The 24,829-nt window shown below is 38.0% G+C and overlaps 1 protein-coding gene across 1 annotated transcript in view; it reads right to left on the bottom strand.

Moving 5' to 3' along the window:
• MYRFL (myelin regulatory factor like) overlaps nucleotides 1-24,402 on the bottom strand; it is a 124,211-nt gene extending 99,809 nt beyond the window's left edge. Inside the window, exon 1 of the mRNA XM_032170723.2 lies at nucleotides 23,391-24,402. Within this exon, the coding sequence (XP_032026614.1) occupies nucleotides 23,391-23,436 (46 nt within the window). The 5' untranslated portion in view covers nucleotides 23,437-24,402. The remainder of the gene's footprint in view (nucleotides 1-23,390) is intronic.
• Between the last annotated feature and the right edge of the window lie 427 nt (nucleotides 24,403-24,829).

The raw sequence follows: 24,829 nt of genomic DNA, 5'->3' as shown, positions 1-24,829 counted from the left end.
TATTTTATACAACTTTGGGTAAAATTATTTTCTAAAACAATTAAAAAATCAAGTTGCCAAAATCAACTCAAAGAGAAAGTCTGAAATGACAAATAGCCCCGGAATAAATAGAGAAAAATTTCACCCATAACCATCACCCTACCGCTGCATAAACAAGCAAGGTTCCAATGACATCAAGGATCATGCTTTTAAAACTTTAACAATATAACTCTTCTACCATTTTCACAATTGTAAAACAGAGAAAGAATAAAAATATCCAAAGTATTTTCATGAAGCTAGCATAAAATGAATGCCAAAATCTGACAGAGATGAAATGCATAAAGAAAACCATAGACTAATATAATTTGTGAATGGTATACTCAAATCCTAAATAAAATGCTGTCAAATGAAATTCAACATTAAAAGAAAAATTTATCATCAAGAAACACAAAGATGACTCAATACTAGAATTCATATATCAAAGGTAAAATAGTATTTGACCTTCTTAATGCCAAAAGGCATTAAACATTCAACATCAATTCCAATGAATATATCCTTAAGATTATATATATTCATATGCACATATATATTATGCGTATGATAGAAAACTAACATCAAATAAGACCCAGTGTTGGCTGGGCACAATGGCTCATGCCTGTAATTCCAGCACTTTGGGAGGCTGAGGTGGGCAGATCACTTAAGCCCAGGAGTTTGAAACCAGCCTGGCAAACATAGTGAAACCCTGTCTCTACTAAAAATACAAAAATTAGCTGGGTGTGGTGCCATGCACCTGTGGTCCCAGCTACTTGGGAGGCTGAGGCATGAGAATCGCTTGAACCCAGGAGGTAGAGGTTGCAGTGAGCCGAGATCCCAGCACTGCACTCCAGCCTGCGTGACAGAGCAAGATCTGTCTCAATAATCAATAACAAAAACAAAAACAAATAAGAGCCAGTGTCATGTTTAATGATTTAGAAAATTAGAACTACTGTATTTTCATTAATGTTAGAAATAAAATAAGTATTTTAGTTACCATGTTATTACACAATACACTGCTAAATGCACTAGCATCCCACTTAATCAAGAAAACAAAGAGAGGTATGAATGTCAGAAAGGTGGAAATAATTTGCATATGACATATATTTTAAACTTATAAAATCAAAGAATACCAATTAAAACTTGTTTAAAATAATAGGCAACTTCAATAAGGAGACCACCACAAAAGTAATGTATAAAAAATAGATTTCTATATTCAAACAACAGCTACTGAGAAAATGTAATGCAGAAAGATCCATTTATAATAGGAATATAATTGTTAGGAATAAAATTAAATCAAAAGAAGAAACTCTAAAATTCTGATATAATGAAGAGAAGATGAATAAATTAAGAGCATATTTTGTTTGGATAAAAAAAGGCAATAGTATAAAGATGTAAATACTCCTAAATTAATTTATAAATTTAATATATCTACAATCAAAATTTCTTAAGGAAACAAACTGATTCTAAAGTTTATCTCGAAGAATGTTAATGTGAAAATACCCATGGCAATAAAAAACATGTGCGTAAAAAAGAGATATTTACCAACAAGATGTACAAAAGTAATATAAATATTGTGTTGCAACAATAAACAGACCAATATTTTGAACATAATAAAGTCCAGAAATAAACCCAAAGATATTTATGAGAATTTAGTTTGTGATAGATGTATCATTTTATGTCCATGAAAAAAAGCTACGTTCTATACTAGAATCTCACTTCTACACCAAAATGAATTCCTAGATGTATGGAAGATTTAGATAAACCATAATATTACTAGAAGAAAACAGGCACATATGTCTGTATATTTTGGAAAGAGAAGAAGACTCTTAAACCATAATAAGAATACCAAAAAATATACAGAAAAAAAGGTCTATAAATTTGACTACATAAAAATTGAATTTTTCAGACTACATGAAAAGCAAGGTTGAAAGCAAATGCTGCTTCTAAGGTTTTGGACTAATAATTCTCAAATCAAAGCTTCTTAATGATTGCCTATATCTTACTCACTAGAAAAGGTTCATGAGGGCAAAGATCACAGTTGTCTTATTCTTCACTGTAACCTCATAGTACTAAAGCTTTTTTCTTTTTCTTTTTTTTAAAGACAGAGAGAGAGAGAAGTCATTTGAAGAGCGAGGTAAATATTTTCTAGGACTCCAGAGCCAGCTAATGAGGAAGTATATGTGTCTGGATAACAAATGCATAGAAAAGCCACAGAGATGGAATCCAAAATGTTAATGGTGATTATCTTCAGTGACAGTGCTTTGTTTTGTTTTCTCTTCTTTATACTTCTGTTTTATTCTTTAAATGTATTACTTTTGTAATCATAAAGTTATAAAAGAAGTTCATCTCTGAGTAAGAATAAAATGACATTTTTCTTTGAAAAAAACAATATTTGTTGAATGAATGAATGAATATCTTCACTAGCAAGGACTGGATTGACAATCCTTAGTAAAGAGGTGACATAATTGGGGCATATGCTCTCTGTTCTATATGCCCTCCTTCACCCCATCCTTTCTGCAGTTTCTGAGCAGAATACATTAGCACCCAATAACAAAAGGACCTTGAAATGTGAGTTTCCTTCAGAGCCCTTTGACTAAGCCTTTGTCTTACTGCAGCAGTTTGAGTGGCACAAGAACCTCCCACCCCACCAGACAATTACCAAAGAACTGTAGCTCCTGATTGCCACTAGTTGATAGTCAATAGCCAATATCTAAAAGCCAGCATCCAAGGGTTAAACTAAGGCAAGGAGTTTTTTGTGCTGAATGCAGAGGAGAGCCAGTTTTGCTGGAGTCAACTGCTCTCTAAGCTGCCACGGATAAACAAATGCACTCAATCCCATCATTTAGAAGGGTGTCAAGAGCACTGCAGGATGCAGGTATTATCTTTGGAAACTCCCAGTCTCCATTCTGTGAGGTACACTTTGTTCCGTGCTTTGCTTTGCTAGAGGATTATAATATTCACATCTGTAGAACCTGTAATAACAAGGTTTTCTTTGTTTTGTTTTTTTTTTTTTTGCTTTTCCCAACAGTGGAAAGTCATAAGGTTTTTCTTTCATCTTATTAAAATCTGAAATAGATGACAGATAATTGAATGAGGTCTTAATAAATTTTGTGGGTTTTTTCCAGGTACAGTTTAAATACATAATAGTTCTGCTTTCTATCCCTCACTCCAATACTCCTCAAGTTTTATGCTGGCTTCATAAAAAGAATTTGGAGGCTTTTCTTCTTTCTCTACATTTTAGAATTGTGAAAATTGTGGAGGAGACATCACCAACTCAATTTGTTGACATGAGCTAAGACGAAAATGGATGGAATATATCCCACATACCTCCTGGATTCACAGGAGTGATTCCTAGAGATTTAGATGGTCAGAAATGACCTCATAGTGGAGTTGAGTCTTCAGTTGGACTTTGAAGAAAGGCTAGGATGGACAAGACAACTTCATTCTTTCATAGATTCAACCACAATTTACTAAGGACCTACCATGTGCCAAGTATTGCACAAAGTTCTGGGGACCCAGCTGTGAAAAAGAAGACAAGAACCCCTTAGAGGGCTTGCATTCTAAGGGAGGGAAAGGAGGCGACATTAGGGGTAGAGTAGGACACATATAACATATAAAAAATAACAAATAAAAGGATATTTTCGGAGTGTGAGGAAAACAAAACAGGCTGGTATAATAGACTGTGATAGAGGGAGCACTTTTCTATGCGGATGCCTCTCTCAGGAGGGAGCCAGCCATGCAGGGATCAAGGGCAGAGTGTGCCAGGTGGAGAAAAAATGGCAGTGGCAAGAAACAACTCATCCAATGGGTTAGAGCACAGCAGGAGCATGGGCGTAGGACAGGAGGGCAGAGCAATAGGAAGCCTTTGGAGAGTGACATCATATACTTTATGTTTTCAAGGGTCATTCTGGTTGCTTGTGGGAAGATTATAAGGGGACAAGAAGAGAAGGAGATCAATTTAAATACTTCTGCAGTTATCCAGGGACACTCAGAGTTTGAATTTCTCACTCTGAGCCAAGCAAAAGAACAAGCACTTTGCTTATGTGATCTTATTCACAACAGCCCTAGGAGGTGTCCATCAATACTACTCCCAGTTTACAGATAAGCCCTAGGAGGTGTCCATCAATACTACTCCCAGTTTACAGATAAGGCCAAGTGATTACACAGGTTAACCAGCTTGCCCAGAGTCACACAGCTTGTAAGTGACACACAGGGAAGCCAACCCAGGCTACTGAGCATGCTCTCACCACCGCCCCATGCCCCGCCACCTCCCCAGCAATGCCAGCCAACTGCAGGGAGGACTGCCTTGCTTCTACTGCTTCGCTGGGCTTAAGGCAAGCCGACTGCTAACAGAAGCAGATGGAGGCAGGAATCTGTTTAGTTTTCCTCTGAAGCCCCTGCTGGTGTCCCATCTGCTTTATATGGCACCCTTCACTCTCCCCTCCACACCCGCCACACAATTGCCCAGGTAGAAATAGGAGGTGGCCCATAGATTCTAAGACCTGACTCCTGTGTCACTTGCTTTACATCACCCACCAGCCCCCACCTGCTCCCCCAGGTAGAAATAGGAAATGGGCCACGGCTCTAGGACCTGCCTGATGTGGCTTGCCCAAACGCCTTAATGAATAAGGAGAGATGATCCCTGCAGTAGCTGGCTTCCTCTTGGACTCCAAAATCCTATCTGTGTTTTCCAAATCCGAAGGAAATTACTCAAAAAGATAAATCCACAGTGTCAGATAAAATTGTTTTCAGGAGGTTTTACACACAGAGAACAACTCTCAAATGGCTCCTAAAATAAATCTCATGCTTTTAAAAATAATCGCTTTGCTCTAAATGTTTTTAACACTTGTTTATAACACCCAAGCCTGCCAAGAGGGCACCCTTAAGCATGCTATCCCCCATCAGGGAGGCTCAGTTTGAAATCAGGTTCCACTCTTTACTTCTGTAGCTAGGAAGGGCTGCCACAGTTTTGCTTACAAAGGGAGAAGCTGCCTAGGCCTCCTGGGTGTGTCAGAAAAGCTGTCCCCGTACTGCTTTTGTAAAGCAAAGCTCTTCCTCACCCTCATTCTCTGCCTCCCTTTCCAGGTGCAGCAAGAGCTATAAGATAGTAACATGTCCTGCTGCTCTTGGCCTTAGGAAGACAATAAAAAGGCACTTGGTTATGAAGATGAGTCCATCAGGGAGTACTACAAACACACCCAAGTTGCATCCACAGGACCTACTAAAAAATCTACGTATGCCTATGGGGCTTCTCCAAGGCATGAGCAGGGAAGGCACAGCAAAGACCTTGCTTTCAGGACTCCCTGCCTTCTTCACTCACCACCTGCCAGTCCTATATAAAGATCTTTTCTTATTTCCATCCAACAGCTTTCTTCATCACTTTCCCCAACACTGATAAGGCCCTCTTCTTGATTTATTCTTTCACACTTGGTGCCACACAGTACGCCCAGAGAATTCAGACAACTGGCAAGATGACAAAATTTGTTCCAACAACTCTAGTTGTTTAAAGGATTTTAAAAATAATAATGAAGGTCTCCCAAATGGTTGCCTTCTGGATTTAAACATAAAGATAGTTTCCCTCTGACATGCCAGTGTTCATGAAAAACTGGAGCGGAAATGTTAATAGATATTTCGAAGAAGAAGGAAGAGGAGAGGAAGAAAAGAAGATATAGGAGATGAAGAGAAATAAAATACTCTCCTGCTCTCATTTGCTTAGAATACTTTTGCCTTGAAAAATCCATTAAATGTAGTACTGGATCTAAAATCTAACGTTGGTGTGTAGGGACACGACCAGTCCAGAGTTAGAGAAGTAAGGATGACATTTTCCTAGAGATATTACCAATCATGAATTGACTAATTGCTTTATTCATTTACTTACGCATTTACTTATTGTTCATTCTGTGTCCTGAAATAAAATCAGAAACAAGCTCATGGTCCAGTGAGAGGGACAAGAAAATCAGCTGTAGCAATGCAAGGTGTTAAGTAATGATGAATGTGTGCTTGGATGCCATGGGAGCCTTTTAATTAGGCTGGCCTGGGGTGAGCCAAGGATTTCCTATCACACTTGAGAGGGCTTTTTAAGGTTAAGTAGGGATTCACTAGGTAAAAGATGATAAACATCCTAGGAACAAAAAAGGCATGTGCAAATAAATTCAAATAATCAACAGCAGGACTCTGTGGAAACATGCCCGTAGTCTGACCGCAGCCAGGAGGCAGGTGAAGAACATGGTAGAGACTGAGGGCTGCACCATTCCTGGACCCCACTGCCAGCTGCATGTGCTTTTATTTCAATCACCATAGCAATTACGTGTTGTGTATCTCTTTCTCTCTGCTCAACTCTAAGCCTTTCTAGGGCAAAAATTATTTCTTATTGTACAAATCCTAAGCATCCAGAACAGGATGTAGAATATTATAGCTATTCAATAAATGTTGACCTTGTTAGATGAGTAAATAAAGCTGTGAATGAATAAATGTAATTATGAATGGTGGAAAGTGTATTATGATAAGAACTTTATTTTGAAAGTGATAGAGTCATTGAAAAACTTTAAGCAGGGGAGTGATGTGATTAGGTTTATAATTCTGAAAGATCATTTAGCCTGCAGTTGGGAGACTGCACTGAAGCTGGGCAAGACTAGTTCAAAGAGACTAGTCAAGGACATTGCCAACATTAAACTTCCCACATTGCATTTCTTAACACAGTGGATATGTGATATGGGCCAGGCATAGTGCTAAGGGTTAGAGATCCAAACACAAAGAAGCAATAGTAGTTAAGGATTCTGGTTCTATAGTCAGGCTAGGGCTTACATCTTTGCTGAGACTTAGCTGTGTAACCCGGGATAAGTGAGCTAGCCTATTAGTGTCTTCCTTTATTTACTTTCCTTATTTTCAAAATGAGGCTAATACAAGCATCTACCTCATAGAGGAGTTGTGGGAATTAAATGAGATAATACATGCAAAGTGCTTAGCATAGGTCCCAGCTCAATAAATTCTACCCCTGGTCATTACCATTAGTTTCTGTGCTCAAGAAGTTTATAGACCAGTAAGAAAAACCTGACACAAAAACATATCATAGCAAGATAATGTGACAACAGAGATGCACACAGGGCATTGTGGGTCACTTTAATGACTCAACAGGGCAAAAAGATGCCAGGAAAAGCTTCTAAGAGCAGGGGTCAACAAGGCTACAACTATCAACAGAAACAGATCCTAGGGCCTTGAATGCTGTGAAAGTCTGACCTGGTGTGGTGTGGTCAGGAAAGTGGAAGAATGTGCAGCAATGTGCTGGAGCCAGGTTGTACAAGCTTGTGCACATCTCTTCCAACTTCATATTTAACATCATGTGAGTAGCTTGAAATCGGCCGTAGTGAGAGCATTTACACCATGGAAATGAGGAAACGCTACAAATCAGGGCTGCTTCCCAACTTTCCCTTCCCCCAAACCTAGAGAGTTGCTTATTAAACATTTACCACATCACTGTATGTGGCTAGTATTTGGGAGGATAAGCCATTGAATTTTGTGACTGACTGTAAGAAATCTAGGTGATTCCCCAGTCCCTGTCTTGATGGTCATGCTGGTGACTTGAAATAGGAAATATGAGAGAAGTGGATGAGGAGCCGGGGAAGAAGCATGAGTTTATCTGCATGGGGCCATGTACTCTTTTGTACTCTTGGAGATAGAAGTGAGCAGCAGGGCACTGCCCTCCACCTAACAACCTGGAATCTTGGGAATCTCCCAGTCTCCTTGTACAGATAGTTTTACATTGACCCAAGAAGAATCTAATCAGTTATTTCAAACAGAAGTAACGTGACCCATTGTTGGAAATAATAACTGAATTAAAAGACTGTCTCTGGCTGGACTTTAACATGACATGAATCACCTGGAATTTATGTGCCTGATAATTGAGAGATAAAATAAAAATTAACCTTTATTCAACTTGAGTAAATAAATAGTTCAAGCACATTGTGTAACAGGATGGCAACCCCCACATGGGTTTTCTAAAACTGTCACAGATGCAAAAATTTGGCAAGGATTATTAAAAACTTGGCTGCTGGACTCTAAGAACAGCAGAAAACATCCAGAAACCTACACGTGTCTACCAAGAACTAGCCATGCAAATGGACTTCATTGCCTTTCCTGTTCAGCTGCCTGACTGGCAGATTAGGAGACTCTCGAAGGAAATGTATATCTTTATTTCAACTAGATGCTAAATGAACTTACTCATTCATTCAAAATTCATTGCATATGTAATGAAGAGCAGTGTGCTAGGCACCAAGGATACAACAGTGAGCAGCACTAAGGCAGTAGAGGGGAGTACAGGGAAGTCAACAGGCAGGAACACTGCAGTGGGATGTCAGACCCAAGCAGACATTTAGAAGGAGCTTTTGATACAACTTGGGGAGTAGAGAGGAGAGGTCAAAAATGGCTGTATTTATAGCTAAGACGGAGAAATGTAGAGGAAATTATGCTAGAATCAGGTGAATTTGTACCTGGGAGAATAACTGTCCCCCAGAGAGCCAACCTGAAGAAAATCCTAAAATTCAGCATAAAATTACCTGCTCTCATCCTTCTCAATAATGTTATTTGTAATTTGGAAAAATATAGAGAAGGCAAACTGGACATACATTCAGACAGCCTGAAGGAAGTGGGCAAGGTACAATATAGTAGAAAGCGTCAGACTCTAATCTTGACTGATTGCATTCATAGCTGACTTTGGCAGGATAAGATTTACTAGGTTAAACATACAGGCTTGCACTGGTTTTTCTAATTATGTAAATATAATGTGGGGAAATTTGGCTTATGAATGAATAGATGACAAAGACATGGGTCTTTTAGTTTTGTCATAGGTTTGGAAAAGACAAGGAAACTAATGTAGAGTTATAATAATAAAAGTATTGAGTACAGAACTAGGATAGTGCAATTCCTGTTCCTCTATGCATAGGTCAGATCTCGAGGATGTGGGACCCAGATTTTAAAAGGAATGCTAACAAATAGTAGGGGATCCACAGGAGATCCAGCAAGGAGCAAAAGAATCATGAGCTAAGCCATTTGAGAGACAATCAATGGAGAAGATTGATAATACTTGGTAAGTTTAGTGTTCTCTTATTATGTACCAATACTATGCTAAGAATTTTACATTTACTTTCTCATTTAATACTCAAAACAATTTTATTCTATGAGATAGGTACTATTATTATCCCTATTTTTCAGAGAAGTTGTCTTAGTGAGCTTAAGTATTGCTCAAGTTCAATAACACAAGTGTCATTGCAGGGGCTCAGGTGTTTTCTACTATAACACAATGTACGTGTTCCTGAACAACCTTGCTTTTTGCAGAATTGTAAAAAATAGCAGAAGAATGCAGAGTTGAAGAAAAACACTAAAAGTTAATAAAAACAATGACATGTCTAATGCAAATTTAAGACATGTTAAATTATTATTAATATTGCTAAGTACTTCAGCAAATATTAGCATTTAGCCTTTATTTAGAAATATTAGAAGGGGTTGCAAAAAAGAGTTGCAGTGCTGAATTATGAAGACCAAGGGAAAAGAGAGGGGGAAATTGAGATGATAATAACTAGTTTAAATGAATTACAATCCATCTGATAAAGCTGAGTCAGAACCTGTTCTTTCTAGGTTCAAGGACTCTCCTCCTCTATCTGAACAAATTTGGCTTCCGTTTGCAGGAAAGAAGGTGGGTGTGCCTGCTGGTGGGGTCAGCCATACATAACTTTAAAATGTTATGGATCTACGTTCCTTTAGCATTACAGTTACTAAAATGCCACATGAATCCATTCTTCATTGCTTTTTCACAAACTTAGGAATCCCTCAGGGTAAAGAATAAATGACTGCTGGTTGGCTCGATGTCTTTAGAGAGCTGCACTTGTGGCTTTGCACAGCTTCTCAGTGAATAATCTAAAAATTTTAATGGGATTCAAACTAAGAAAGGAAAGTGACTAGTTCATTGCATCATGTAACCTCTATCATGGTAAAAGTATTTCAGGGTCTTTACTAGTACATTATCAAGCTCACACTTCTCCTTTTAAATTAGTGATTTGAAATATAAATTAAGCATGATCTTCCGGCCTTTCTGGAAGTCTGGGAATCAATTTTTCCAGCAGTTTGAGAAACTTTACAGCTAAACCTTCTTCCAGTCCTACAATGTGAGGATTAAACTTTTATGTTACATTCATTTTTTCTTTGACAACACACATTAATGTTAATATACAGAAGAATAAATAAAACAACCAAAAAGAAATAAAACACCATTGACTACATGTTAAGCAATATTAACTTTAGCCATAGAAGATAAATTTGGGGAAGAGAAGCTGACAGTTTCTTTTAAATGACAGGAACATGTCTCATAGAAATGAATAATCTCATTGATTTTATAACCAAGGTTTGGAAGAATTATTATTCCGGTTTGGACTATTAGAAAGTCTAATTTGCCCAAGGCCAAAAAAGGAGGAAGAAGATGAAGAAGAAAAACAGAGAGGAGAAGAGGAGGAGGCAGGGGAGGAAGGGAAAAAGCCTTTCAAAAGGAAGGACAGCTAAAGAGGAGACACCACCCACAGGCTCTGCAGGTGAGTTGGCTCACCTGGAATGTACAGTGTTAAATATTAAATCGATGTTCCCCTGGGCTGACACTGCATGGCACAAGTTCAGCAAGATGTGACAAGAAAACTGCTCACCTATGGCTTTCAGGAGTGCCTGTGCTTCCCCAGCAATGCCTTTCTGTCCTCGCAAGTCAGGCAGAAAGGGAAAGGACAGTCAAATAGAGCACTGTCTGAGGGCCTAGTCTTCAGCCAGTTGCAGGATAAAGAAGGAAATCCAGAAGACTTGGAATCCTGGAAAAAGGATTTGAGTTTTTTATTTATTGACTCAACACATACATTTGAGTGACTGCTATGTACCAGTCCCTAGGTGCAGAGGCTACAGGAATGAAGAAGGCATAGTTCCCTCCTTCCAGGTGTCCATAGGAGACAGACACGGAAAAAAGGTATTCATTACATACTTTGAAAGGTGAAGTGCAAAGTACTGTGGAAACACACTGGGAGCCCCTGAGGGAATGACGCCAAAGCCAGAACCTTGAGTGAACCAAGTTAACCAAGTAAACAAGGCAGGGAAGTGTGCTCCAGAAGGAGGAAGCCCCATGTGACCCAGAGGTAAGAAGAGCATGAGACTTAGAAAACTGCAAGTCAGGCAGGCCTGGGTTAAATTCTACTTTTACTTAACTTCTCTGGGCCTACTTCCTCATCTGGATGAAGGAGATGGGTTTTACCACCTTACAGAGTTGCTTGCAGACGAAATGTGATAACATATGAATCTGCTACTGGCACATGGCACACAGTAAATGTGCATCCCTTTCCAATTCCTCCCCTGCTCCCTGCCTCCACTCCCCCGGAGACAGGGCTCAGAACAATGAACCGATTGTTGAACTCATGACAGATCAGTTACATCCAAGCAGGGGGTTGGGCAAAGTCCGAAAAGATGGAAACTTTGACTCTGTCCTGAAGAGGGAGTTGGGTAGCCAGTGGCCAGTTTGTGAGCAATTATACAATGGCTAGGGGTAAGTAAGTGACAGAAGGATAGAAGGGAGGCAATTTTCCCAAATACTGACTATATTTATTGACATCTCGTTCTAGAATACGGAAGCTAATGGGCCAATACATGTCTTTCCCTGCTTTTCCCTCTGGGTAGGCGGAGTGGTGTGCAGATGAAAAGAGTGTTGGACTTGGAATGAACAGACAGGGTCTTGCCTGAAATTTACCAATCCGATTTTAGGCACATCTGTCAATTTGTTAAGACTCAATTTTTTTTTTTAATGTGTGAAGGACCAACAAGTTGATGGAAATGCAAGAGTTTGTAAAATGTCAAACTCTATAAGCAAGCATAACACAAATGGCAGAGTGAGAAAGAAACTTTGAAGTTGGGTTAAGAATGAACTGGCAAAATAAACACGTTAATATTGGTGGCCGTCTATAGATTTTTGCTTTTTTTTAACATTTTCACAAAAAGCCAGCCAAGAGGAGGACAGGTCCTGAGCATTGTTTCACAGACCTGACCTCCTCACCACCAGTAAAGGTTATTTCAAATTCTCACTCAGAAACCTGCCTCTCTCAGGAGAAGGAAGCAAATTTTTTTTGTCTTATCCTTATACAGATAAAAGGAGCTAACAGCAGTTCTTCAAACGCTTCTTAAGGAACAACACTTGAGATGAATGGATAATAGATTTTAAATTGTCCCTCTTCTGATTGACTGGAATTAGCCTGCTCATGCTAACAGCTAGATCTTACTCATATTCACACAGAAAAATCATTCCAAGGAATATTTACTCTTAGCAGAAGAGCTTTGACTAGCTGTTATCTTGTGGAATTATAATCATTTGTGTCATTTCTGCCTCTTCCTGCACATAGGACTGATGCAGGAGTGTGGGTAGAGGAGGGCGTGTTCCCTAGTTAGGGCTCCACCTCCATGGACCTAGGTGAGGACAGGCATTTCTGTTGCATTTCCCAAGACCACCCTGGCCTGCCACATCCCCCATCCTGCGCCTATAAAAACCCGAGACCCTAGCAAGGCAGAGACAGAAGCAGCTGGAGGGCAAGAGTTGCACATTGGTGGAGGAACACACAGGCGGCTGGACGTCAAGAGGAATGGACCCACACCGGCATGCCGGCTAGCCACTGACCGGCAGAAGCACACGGAATTTGGCCAGGGCAATCCGGGCCACTGAGTGGGAAAACCATCTCCTTTCTGGTTCCCCCATCTGCTGCGAGCTACTTCCAGTCAATAAAACCTTGCACTCATTCTCCAAGCCCACGTGTGATCCGATTATTCCGGTACACCAAGGCAAGAACCCGGGATAAAGAAAGCCCTCTGTCCTTGAGACAACGTAGAGGGTCTAGTTCAGCTGGTTAACACAAGCCTATAGATGGCAAAACTAAAAGAGCACACTGTAACACACATCCACTGGGGCTTTAGGAGCTGTAAGCATTCACCTCTAGACACTGCCGTGGTGTTGGAGCCCCACAGCCTGCCCGTCTGTATGCTCCCCTAGAGGTTGGAGCAGCAGGGCACTGAAGAAGCGAGCCACTGCCCCTGTCACACACCCTGTGAGGGGGACAAGGGAACCTTTTCCATTTCAGGAACTTTCATGAGACTTATCAATAGATTTGTTTCAAAGCAACAAGCTTCCCTAACCCAACAATGGAAGAAAAAAAGAGGATCATTGTCTTCACTCTTTCCATCTATGGAATCCACTACATATACAGAACACAGATAGGAACAAGGGCAGTAAAATTCCAAAGATGTCTAATCTGCTTTTGCACTGTTTTAATACAGATGAATAAAAAAATAGCTATGCAAATTAAAAAACTGTTTCCCATGCATGCTTTTATGAGCGGTTAAATACATGAGTTGTACTGGAGTTCTTTATGGGATGTTAAATAGTAATATATCCTTCTGGATTATATGGACTTTCAAACCTTTACTTCTGGTTTTTCATGAACAAAAACAGCAGAAGTAGTTAAAAACTTCTATCCCTTTTAAGGAAGTAGAGAATTTAGTTCAGATCTGAGCCAGCTTCCCCAAACCCTACCAAGGCATGGCTGAATGACCTACTTGAGGTCAGTGATTAACAAGGTCAGCAGATAGCATTTTTCTGTATGAATTTTATACCACCCCAGCCTTTCCTGAAAGACAGTTGATAGATAAAAGAACCGGTCCTTTTAAAGTGAGAGCATCATAGAACATAGGTAAACTGAAAAAAGTTATCTCCTTAAAATGAATTTGCAATCTCTCAACTTCAGAACTTCTTACAGATTTACTATAAAATTAGAACAAAATGCTTCAGACGATCTAAGAACAGGACAATAATAACAATATATTTCTTTCAGCTTTGAGTCTATCCCCAAATAAAGAATGCCAACTAAACCTTGGAAATATATTAAGTTTCACTGTTCTGTGTTTTCTGAAAAATGTTGATTTCAAGACCAACATGGAAAAGCTGAACCTTTTGCAATAAAAGGAAATACTCAGTACTTTGTCCTTTGTTGCTTGGCAACTAAGGGCTATAAATGGATTTTATGATTATAAATTCTCTGGAATTAATGTGAACATGTAAAACTTGTAATAACTCCCTGGAGACAGGAGTGTTTCTTTGAAAAAGAAATGTATGGATCTATGTATGTAGCTGTACTCGTTCTTGTTTCACAATAAATAAAACAAGCAATTTGGTTCCTTCACACTTGCAAATACTATAATAAAAACCACTACCATTTATTCTATCATTTTAATGTTTTATCATTAATCTTCCCAACCATAAGAGGGTAGGTGTTATTATCCCCATTTGACAGATGGAGAACATTGAAACTTTAAAAGGTCATACAATTAAGATGCAAAGAAACCAGGATTCAAAGCCACGTGTGCCTGAAACAAGGCATACGCCATTAGCCTGCATACCACAGAGATTCCTAGGAAGCGTATTTCTCAGCTCTTAATAGTTGAGCTATTGGTAGCTTTAACCCTACGAGAATGACACTAATTCTCAGCATCAAGTCACATGATGCTCTCTTCAGAACACATTACTTCTTATTGCCACATATGACATTTGTTTCTTATATTGTTAATACCAGGGTATCAACCACTGGGGTCTCATCTTGCTGGACTTTTTGTCCTGAGTCCGGTTACCCAAAATTACAAGATTAAGAGTTAATATTTATACTGCACTTCTGAGCATAGCCTGCTGCCTAACTTTCCTCTGTATATTTTTGTTATGCACAGAGCAGTACTAAAGAACAGTGATGGTGTTCTGATATCTTTGTACTCTTATTAGTGGACTTACATTATGAGTTTCTGGAGCTGCCTGCTCAATGAACATAAGCCATTACCTTTTTACCACTAACACCTCATCTTATTGTGCTAGAGCTGGGATTTTCTAAGGAATAATGGCAGATGGCAGTAAAGTGCCAACTGCTAGCAGTCCGGAATAATTTTACATGCAAATTGTACAAAAAAAAAAAAAAAAAGAAACAAAGCCCTGCTTATCTTCTGCTTATCTTAACAGGAGACATGAGTTCTACAACTACCTCTATAGATGTTCCCTATGACCTGATTAGAAGACAATGTGCACAGTGGATAGGGACACAAGCCTTCAGAGCCAGACAGACTTCTGTCCAAATCTAAGCACTTCACATACATAATAGCTGTGTTACCTTGGGCAAAGTACATAACTTCTCTGAATCTGTTTCCTCATCTCTAAAATACTGACAACATTATCATTCATTGTGTTGTGCAAATTAAGAATTAATATAGCTAAAGTCTTAGTACAATATCTAACATAAAGTAAAGCATTCATTAAATGGCAGTGGTTTTCCTTCATTAAATGATAGTGGTTTTCTTACTGATCACAGGCTGCTGTCTTCAACCCACTGACTGGACACCCTTCTCCACTGCACGGAATCCTTTTTTCAAGGTCACATACAACCTTCTTTTCCCCAGATTCTATAGGCAATTGTCTTGTATTTCAGAAACATTTGAAACGTTTGACCATATTCTTCTTGAAACACTTTCTTTCCTAGTTTAACACCACACTCTCCTGGTTTCCCTCCTACCTCACTAAACATTCCTTTGCTAGTTACTTTCACTTGGATCCCAAAATGTGATCTGGGACCCTTTTCTCTATCTGTACTCTTCTTGGTGATCTCACTTAGTCTCAGGGGCTTTAAACTGATGACTCTTTAAGCTGATGACTCCCAAATTATCAGCAGCTCTAATCCTTCCTTGAGTTTCAAATTCAATAATCCAACTGCCTCCTCATCGCTTCCACTTGGTTGTCTAAAAGAGATCTCAAATGTAAAATGTCCCAAATGAATTCTTAATTACACACACACACACACACACACACACACACGCCTGTTCTTCAGTCTTCCACATCTAAGTACATTGTACTACCATCCATGAATTGTTGACACCAACACCTAGGCACCATCCTAAACAGATTCCTCTGTCTTCCTCACCCCCACATCCCACCCATCTGCCCCTGCCTGTTCTCCTGCTTAAAACTCTCCACACTGAGAATAAAAATCCAAACTCTAATGTCATTTTCTACCACCCTCCCCATTGTTACTCATACTTCAAGCACTTCCACCTCACTGTTCCTTTCCTACCCCTCTGCCGACCACTTCAAGCTCAGTGACTGCACAGTTGTTCTTTTGACCTAAAATGTTCTTCTCCCAGACAGATGCATGACTTGCTTCTGGTCATTCTTCAGGTCTCAGCTTGAATGTCATCCCCTCAGAAACCATTCCTGATTGTCTTAGCTCAAGTAACTCTTCATCAGACTCTCTGCACCACCATCCGGTTTTATTTTCTTCATAGTTAATGACATTTTGAAATCATTGTTTTATTTATCTCCTGTTGTCTTCTCCCTTCATCTAGAGAAGAAGCCACTATAAGGCAAGGATTCTGCTAATTCATCACAAAGTCCCTGGCTCTTAGGAGAGCAGCAGGCTCATGAGAGACAGTCAAATATTTTTTGATTGTGTGAAAGTTGATCACACAAATTAGGTCATTCTTGTCATAGCCAACTAAAACAGAGTCATGAGGCCAGGGGGAAAAAGCACTCAGGGCATATAACATTGCTCAAAAAATGTAATTCTCTACAAGCCTGGATGCTGAAAGTGCTTGCTATATAATCTTAGACCAGTTTTATATCTAATCGTTGCTGAAACAACCTGCTACAACTCTTAAAACTAGTTTTACCCACCACTGTCGCTCACCAACCAAAACTTGCCAGCTCCCTAAACTTTAATAGTGCCATTAATTTCCTCAAAGAACAAAATATAACATTTCTCCTTTCTATAAAACCTCCAGCCTCCTCTTTATTCTTCAAGTATACCAAAGACAACCTAGCCTGCTTCTATGCTCCAAATTACAATTCTTTCTTCCCAAATAAAACAGTAAATTTAGAGATTCATCTCTACATTTTTATTTTGACTTTGACAACTGACTGAATAAACAAGGTAAGGAATAAATGACCTTGCAGCCACTTACTATCTGGGTAACCCTCAAGCAAGTTACCTAACCTCTGTCAGCCTCATGTTTCTCATACAAGGATAGAAATCCCCCGGGGCTGCCTTGATGCTGAATGGAGAAAATAATAATTAAGAAACGATGAGAATAATAGTAACTAAAAATTACTGTCTCTCTGTGCCAGGTATAGTGCTTCACAACCACATTTTGAGATAATAGGGTTATCCCCATTTTACAAGCAAGGAAATTAAGGCCTGCAGAGCCTTATGAACATATCCATAGTCCCAGAGGTAGTCAATGGCAGAGCTAGGAATCACAGCCAGGATGAATAACTCAGAACCCATGTTCCTAAGGATGATTCTGCACTCAGCACATAGTAAGTGCTTGGCAACAGTTATTATGATTATTAATTAGGTTGTAGATCAGGGGTTGGTAAACTTTTTCTGTAAAGAGCCAGATAGTATTTTAGGTTTTGCAGGCCACATGGTCTCTATTGCATCCATTCACCTCTTCGATCACAGCATCAAAGCAGCCACAGACAATATGTAAAAGAGTATGTTACAGTAAAACTTTATTTGCAAAAACAGGCTGCAGGCCAGATTTGGCCTGTGATCCATAATTTACTGACCCCTGTTGATGATGAATAACTAACATTAAGAGATGCTTACTGTATGTTTACTAAAAAGCACAAATTATATAATCCCATTTTTGTTTTAAAAAGCACACAAGATAGACACCAAACTGAACACAGTTAGCACTAAATAGTAAAATTACTAGTGACAACTATCTTCTTCTTTTAGGTTATCTATATTATCCACAATTGTCCATGCATTGAATGTTTAGCTTCCAAGACGTTGTGGAGTCTTCCAGAAACCAGGTTCTAACTTCAAAGTTGAAAGATGACAATACCACTAACACCAAAGAAGGTGGGGAGTCCTCCACTCAGAAGGGTTTGTTTGGGTGATTTTGTTCCAGGGCTCCCCAGAGATGGTGATAAATCTAACAGGTCTCAAAGGTAGCGTGGGCAGGTGACAAAGGTCAGCTCTAATCTCCTTATGGCACACTTCAAATTCTAATTAAATCATCTTCATTTTGGAGATCCCAGAATGAAAGAAGAAAGGTATTTCTTAGAAATGTTCAGATAATTTCATAGAAATGTTCAGATAATGCTAAATTCCTTGCATGACCTGGCTGGTTCTTCCTGTTCTTGGCATGTTCTTGTTCCCAGTCTCCTGGGAAGTCCATGCTGTTTCCACACAGAATCAGAGGCTGCCTGCACAGATGAACGATGAACTCCTGCATCTCTGAAATTATCCCACAGGGATATATATATAGAGATATCTCTATATATCTATATAAATATATTATCTCTCTATATATTATCTATAATATATATAGAAACTATATCCATAGAAACCTCCAAAAATAGTATAAACAAGGACAGTATAGGGATCCCATAGAAATAAAAGCTCTTTCAAAAAACAGAAGGTAGAATATATCTATATAGATATATTATCTCTCTATATATTATCTATATATATATCTATAAATATATATATATATATATCTGTGGGATAATTTCAGAGATGCTGGGTACAACATAATACCTAAAATTCCACCATTAGAGATTAACCAGACCTGTTCCTGGAGGAGGTAATCTTTCTGCTGCTTTTGATCAAGACAGCTTCAATGTTCTGTGAAAGAACTTTGAATACAAGACTCTACAGAGGTGTAAGGTGATGTTAGATCATTTGCCATTTGCTCCTCTGTGCAAGCTTAGGTTTTATTAGGACAGAAGGAAGAGGGCATAGGAAACTGGTTGTCTAAGAGAGTGGGAAAGTGGTGGCCCCAAAGACAGAGAATTGAGAGACTGGCCTGAGGCCAGAGATACTCTTTACCCATAAGACAGACTTGCCCAGTGCCAGCACTGGGCAGCTTCTGTCCTCTACACTGCATTCAGCTTTCAGAGCTTCTGATTCTTCTGTCAGAAATTCAGAAACAAGCCAATCAAAATTGTTTTCACATTTTGGAGAAATAATATACAGGAACCACTTAAGACATTTATCATTTTGTCTCTGCTAATAATGGAATCTGAGGCATTCTATCAACAACTCTGTTCTATTCACCGGACCATTCTGCTACTGGGCAAGTTTTCCCTCTTCATACAGTTGGACTTGCTGGGTGCCGCAGCCCTGGTTAGAATTCAATATCTGCTTGTTGAATGGACAAGTCTTTTGCACTGTTCTTTCATTCATTCACTACATAAATATCAGTAAGTGCCTACTATATGCCAATATCATATAGGCACTTTTTCCAAGCAATGGCTCTCCTCTACACAGCAATTCTGCTTAACCATCCTGAAGCCCTTCTAGATTAATCCCATCTGAATTAAGCACTTCAGGCACTGCTTGTCTGCTCCAAAGCCTTCAGCATTTCCCCCATTTTCCTGAACATGGGGTACTTCTGTGGTATTCCTATACAGCTTACGGACAGCAGATGTTTCTGCCTTCCCTGCATCCCCACTGCCCTCTTTTGATAATAGCTACCTGGGGAATTTAAATCTTAAGCAGTGAGACAGGGGCAGAAAATGTTCAAAGCTTTTTTGATGGCAGCTTCCTGAACAGACTATTCTTCCTCGTAGATCTCAAGAGCTGCCTGGTGGTTACTGTCCTTCCACAGGTTCTAGCAGCTACTCCCACAAACCTCAACAAGTGAGCCGGAGTTTCTGCCAGTTTCCTTCTTGAGCTTTTACTTGTGATCTTAGTATGTAGTTTTTCCCACGGCATACTTTTCCCCACTCTGCTCAATCTGGGCTGGAATCTCTTCTGCTTTCAATGCTAAGCCAACAAAGCATTTGAGCATCTACTTCAGGATGAAGAGGATAAATAAGTAGCTTCTCAAAAATTTGTTCTTTAGAGATTAAATATAATCAACAATACTGTTTTCAAATAATTTTTAATAAACTACTTTTAAGAGCTTGGAAACAAATAATGAGTCCTCTGATATCAAGATAGTACAAATTAAGAGTCTAAGATTATAGCTATCAAAGATAAATGAAGTAAAGTGAGGAATGGGATTTACTGGACTTCATTTTTAATTCCTTTTTATCCAGAAGGTTGTTGTTAGAATAAAATGATATGATGTAAAGTAAATAGCATGGCGCTTGGCACATGGCAAATGCTCAACAGATGTTATTAATCTGGTTCAAACTTGAGGTGAAATTGACGATGTTTTCAAGTTAACTTAAAACTTTGCAAACGTTAAAGTTTCAAGTTAACTTAAAACTTTGCAAATGTTAAAGCATATAGATTTCTAAAGATAAAACCATGACTCTCATAGAAATACAATATGAATGCATGTCAGAGATTGTACTTAACTACTTAATTAATGAAGGGACCAGGAAGATGTTACAACTGTTTCAAAGGAGAATTCAAACATCAGATGCACACATACACTGTACAGAATGAATTTATAAATAAATGCAAAAATGGCTTTTACTGAAACTATTGATCCCCCTAAGAACATATTTCATTTGCATATCTATATATAAAAATCATTTGCATCGATATCAGTTAACTGCAATTTACAGAGTTTTAAAATAGCTCTACCACACTGAAAGGCGCAAACACCATAGAATCCCATAGCCCAGAATGATGTGATTTAGGCACAGTTTTCTATGGAAGACACCCAGTAATCCTTTTAATCCATGTCAAAATCTTTTACAATTTTTCTTGACACATGGATCTTAAACAGAAGCGTTTTGCTGAATTAAACCTATTCTACTTTAAGATAAACTCTTCCCTGATTATAACATTATATATTCAAATTATAAAGCACTTAGATAATAAAGTATAAAGAAAATAAAAATCTTCATAATCCTATCACTCCGAGGTAGTTACTATTAATGCTTAAAGTATATTAATACGGTTTTTTCTATGTATTTGTGTGTGCATGAATGGAAACATATTAACTGTTTTCAACCCAGTTTTAATAAACTTTGTTATAGAAAGTTATCTATATATATCTAATTGTGTTTATATATTCCACATTGTAATTCACTGTTTTCCTTAAGATCATAAACATTTTTCCTTGTCATCATTTTTAATAGCTACAAAATATTCCATTATATGTTAGAACTGTAATTAATAAATCCACCACTATTAGAAATTTAGGTTGTAACCAATTTTTAGTTATTATAAATAAAACAATGCACCGGTCTTCTGACAACCTTTTTCTTGAAGTGGTACCGTTTTGCTGAAAAAGCCAAACATCTCACATGGCGTCTGAGTTTCCAGACGATGTTGCGATCTCTAGAGTGCCTGATGACGCCTCTTCTGCTTTAGCTCATAAGCCTACCTATTGCATCAGTAGCAGACGGGGATTTGAATTAGAACCAGAATTATCAGCTACCCAGAACAACCACCCTTGTCATTTTCCTGAGACACCATGAAGATTTAGTCACGTTTGGAAGTTTAAAAAAAAAAAAAACTAAGATCATCATGAGCTTTGATAGTCAAGGCCATTTAATTCAAGATAATTTTTAATACAAAAATGTTTATAAGGAAAACATACATTATTTAGAGCTTAGTTTCTTAGAATGAAGAGCCTGAGGAAATGGAGAAAATAGCTTTCAGGTGGGTAACAAATTGTAAGATTTTTTTTCTTGATTTTCAAACCTTGAATTTTTTATATATGAGATGGTATTTGATTAGAAACAGTAACACATCAATAGGAGCATGACATGAAACAACTGGCTCTTCTCATTAGAATATCAGATTCAAGGAGAGGGTATAGCTCAGAGGTAGAGCACTGGACTGCAGATTAAGAATATCAGCTTCAGTTCAGCTGTCTTCATTTGAAAAGGGTCAAGAGAAAGGAAATTATTAAAATGTAAGAGAATGTATCCAAAGCCCTACAAGCTACCATTTAAAGAAAGTGGTTGTTGAACCTGACTCAGAGTAGGTGCTCAATATTTGCTGAATAGTAGAGGTAAGAAAAAATTGACAATTAGCTGTGTGATTTTCAGGGGGATGGGAATCATTTAAGCTAGTGCCTTCATTTTAATTTGTGAAGTCTACCACCTTTTCCAACTATTCACAGATAATGTAAGAAAAACACTGACCATTTTATTCTCTTTCAATAGAGAAGGACTTTCTCCATCAAAAAGGCTTCAAATTGAGCCACAGAGTTTGGTTTGGACTAAGACAAATACTTTTATAATAATGATCAGATAATTGCAACAAGCTGCAGAGGGGATTTGTAGAAACTATATCCATAGAAACCTCCAAAAATAGTATAAACAAGGACAGTATAGGGATCCCATAGAAATAAAAGCTCTTTCAAAAAACAGAAGGTAGACCAGATTCGATATTCAGGTCTTCCCTAGCTCTAGAAGGAAATGGAGTAGATTTTTGCATGTATACAATAAATTGCTGGTTTCTCTAAAATAGATGAAATGGTAGATTGAAGCTTGCCACCTGCTGCTCAAATGAAAATTATATATGATATAAAATCAGGCAATAACAGTCTAGCAACATTAGTGTGCCTACCATGTGCCAAGCATGACCCAGGTAGACAATACCAACTTGGCCACTGTCAGAGACAGAACACTCAATGGGATGGATGGTAGGACGAGATAATGTGATAATTCTCTTGGTCTTATGTTTCTTCTTGCCATTTCTGGAAAAAATCCAAGCCACAGAAACTACCCCATGGTGTTGATTCCTCCCAATAGTGACATAGAATCTCACTACTTCTTTGGTATGCCCCGTCACTCTTTAGTGTTCAGCATTGTTTACTATTCAGCCCATTCCTTTCAACTTTTAAATATATATTATTTGTCAGGCACTTTACAAAGCACAAGAAATACCAAAAGCACTTTTCTCAATGTGCTGCTGACTGATCCCTAGATTCTGTAAATGAGCGGGTCTTCCCTCACTTCTTCTCATACTCCCTCATGCAAAATACCTTACCGTGTAAAAATGATGGTCACGTTTCCCTTCACATGGAATTTGAGCATGGCTATGTAGTTTTTTTAAACATAGGGCATGGGAAAAAATAAAATCTAGCACAGGACAGGGACAAGTAATAATAACATAAATATGCTGACTTGTTGATTCTAACAACCAAACTATAAGATGAAAATCCTGTTTTGTTTAAAATCTCTATCAATACCATTGATTTTTTTCTTCCAATGTAGCAAATAAACCCCTACTTTCGATATTAGGAGAGTTACCTAAGTATGATAGCATTTCTTTCAAAACAAAGTTTAAGTGAATACGGAAAAGTTGAAACAGGGATAGTGAGCATTTCTAGAAGCAGCAAATTCATGCTGGAAATTGGCCTCTTACCTTCAAAGAACTGCTGCAGGGCCTCATTTTCGCCTACCACATCCATGGTACTGTGATCCTAGTACTATTTCCTCACAAAACAATGGTTATCAGACCTCAGGAAGTAAGTACTGTCCTTTTGATTCGAAGCCTACGAATGCTCTTGAAAAATCTTCATTTTCTTTTTATTGGAGTGAAGCATATCTTCGGCCATCAAGTTGTGCCCAGAAAGATGGTTGAGTTTTCAAATGTAATTATAAAACTGGAAGGATCTACAACCATACATTTTAAAAAAATTCATGAAGAGGGAAGAGGTAGCAAATTCATCTATCGTACTATAGGGAACTGTTTCTACTCTGCTTTTCGTCTTTAAGGACCTTTGTCCTTAGTGACACATGTAATTACATAAATGGGCAATAAATACATAGTCTTATCTCTTATTGTCCTTTTACACCAATATATTTATATCTCCACCTTTATCAACTAGATCCACTTAGCTACCACCAATAAAACATACTTATTTTTTTAATCTAGAAAAAAGGGATAAATCAATATACTTTTATAGCTATCTATAATCACAGGTAATTTTAAAAGTCTTGTGATAATGAAAAGTTAGAATTTGTTAAGCATTTCCAAACTTACGGCAAAAACTTAAATTCCTTATTACATACCTGTTCCATTTCCTCCAGAGCTTATTTGCTTCCAAAGTATAAACCATAAAGGATGAGAAGTCTCTCTAACAAGCAACAAAAACTGCATTACCAATTTAATAATTCTTACAGTTGAGTCACTAGTAACTGGATTCACTCCTAAATATAAAACCATACCCAAATAAATGTTTTGTTTTCACTGCTTAGCTATAATTCATTTAACAATAGCCTAAGAAAATACAATTAGGAAATTAAGTTATCCTTTCAGCCCCTTCCTTTTCTCTTTTTTCCCAACTTTCTCTTTGGAAAAAAAAATAGTGTCATAAAATATCCATATACTCTTCACCTACACTTACCAATTATTGACACTCTCATATATACATATATATATATATATATGTATATATGAGACAGAGTGGTAGCAGTGGATATGGATATATGTGTGGATATGGATATGGGTGTGGAAGGATATGGATATATATATCCATATATAGTTTATATATATCCATATAGTTTTTATATATAGTTTATTTCTAATTTTTATGGATACATAATAGTTGTACATATTTATGGGGTACATATATTTTGATACGAACATAACAATGTGTAATGATCAAATCAGGGTAATTGGGGTATCCATCACCTCAAACATTTATCATTTATCATTTATGTTGGGAACATTCCAAATCCACTCCTTTATTGTGAAATATACAATAAATTATTGTTAACTGTATTTACGCTATTGTGCTACCAAACACTAGATCATATTCCTTCTATATATTTTTGCACCCATTACCCAACCCCTCTTTA

The sequence above is a fragment of the Hylobates moloch genome, unplaced genomic scaffold, assembly GCF_009828535.3.
Source record: "Hylobates moloch isolate HMO894 unplaced genomic scaffold, HMol_V3 SCAFFOLD_12, whole genome shotgun sequence".
In the NCBI taxonomy this organism is placed as follows: Eukaryota; Metazoa; Chordata; class Mammalia; order Primates; family Hylobatidae; genus Hylobates; species Hylobates moloch.
This window is presented reverse-complemented; position numbering and strand designations above follow the sequence as displayed.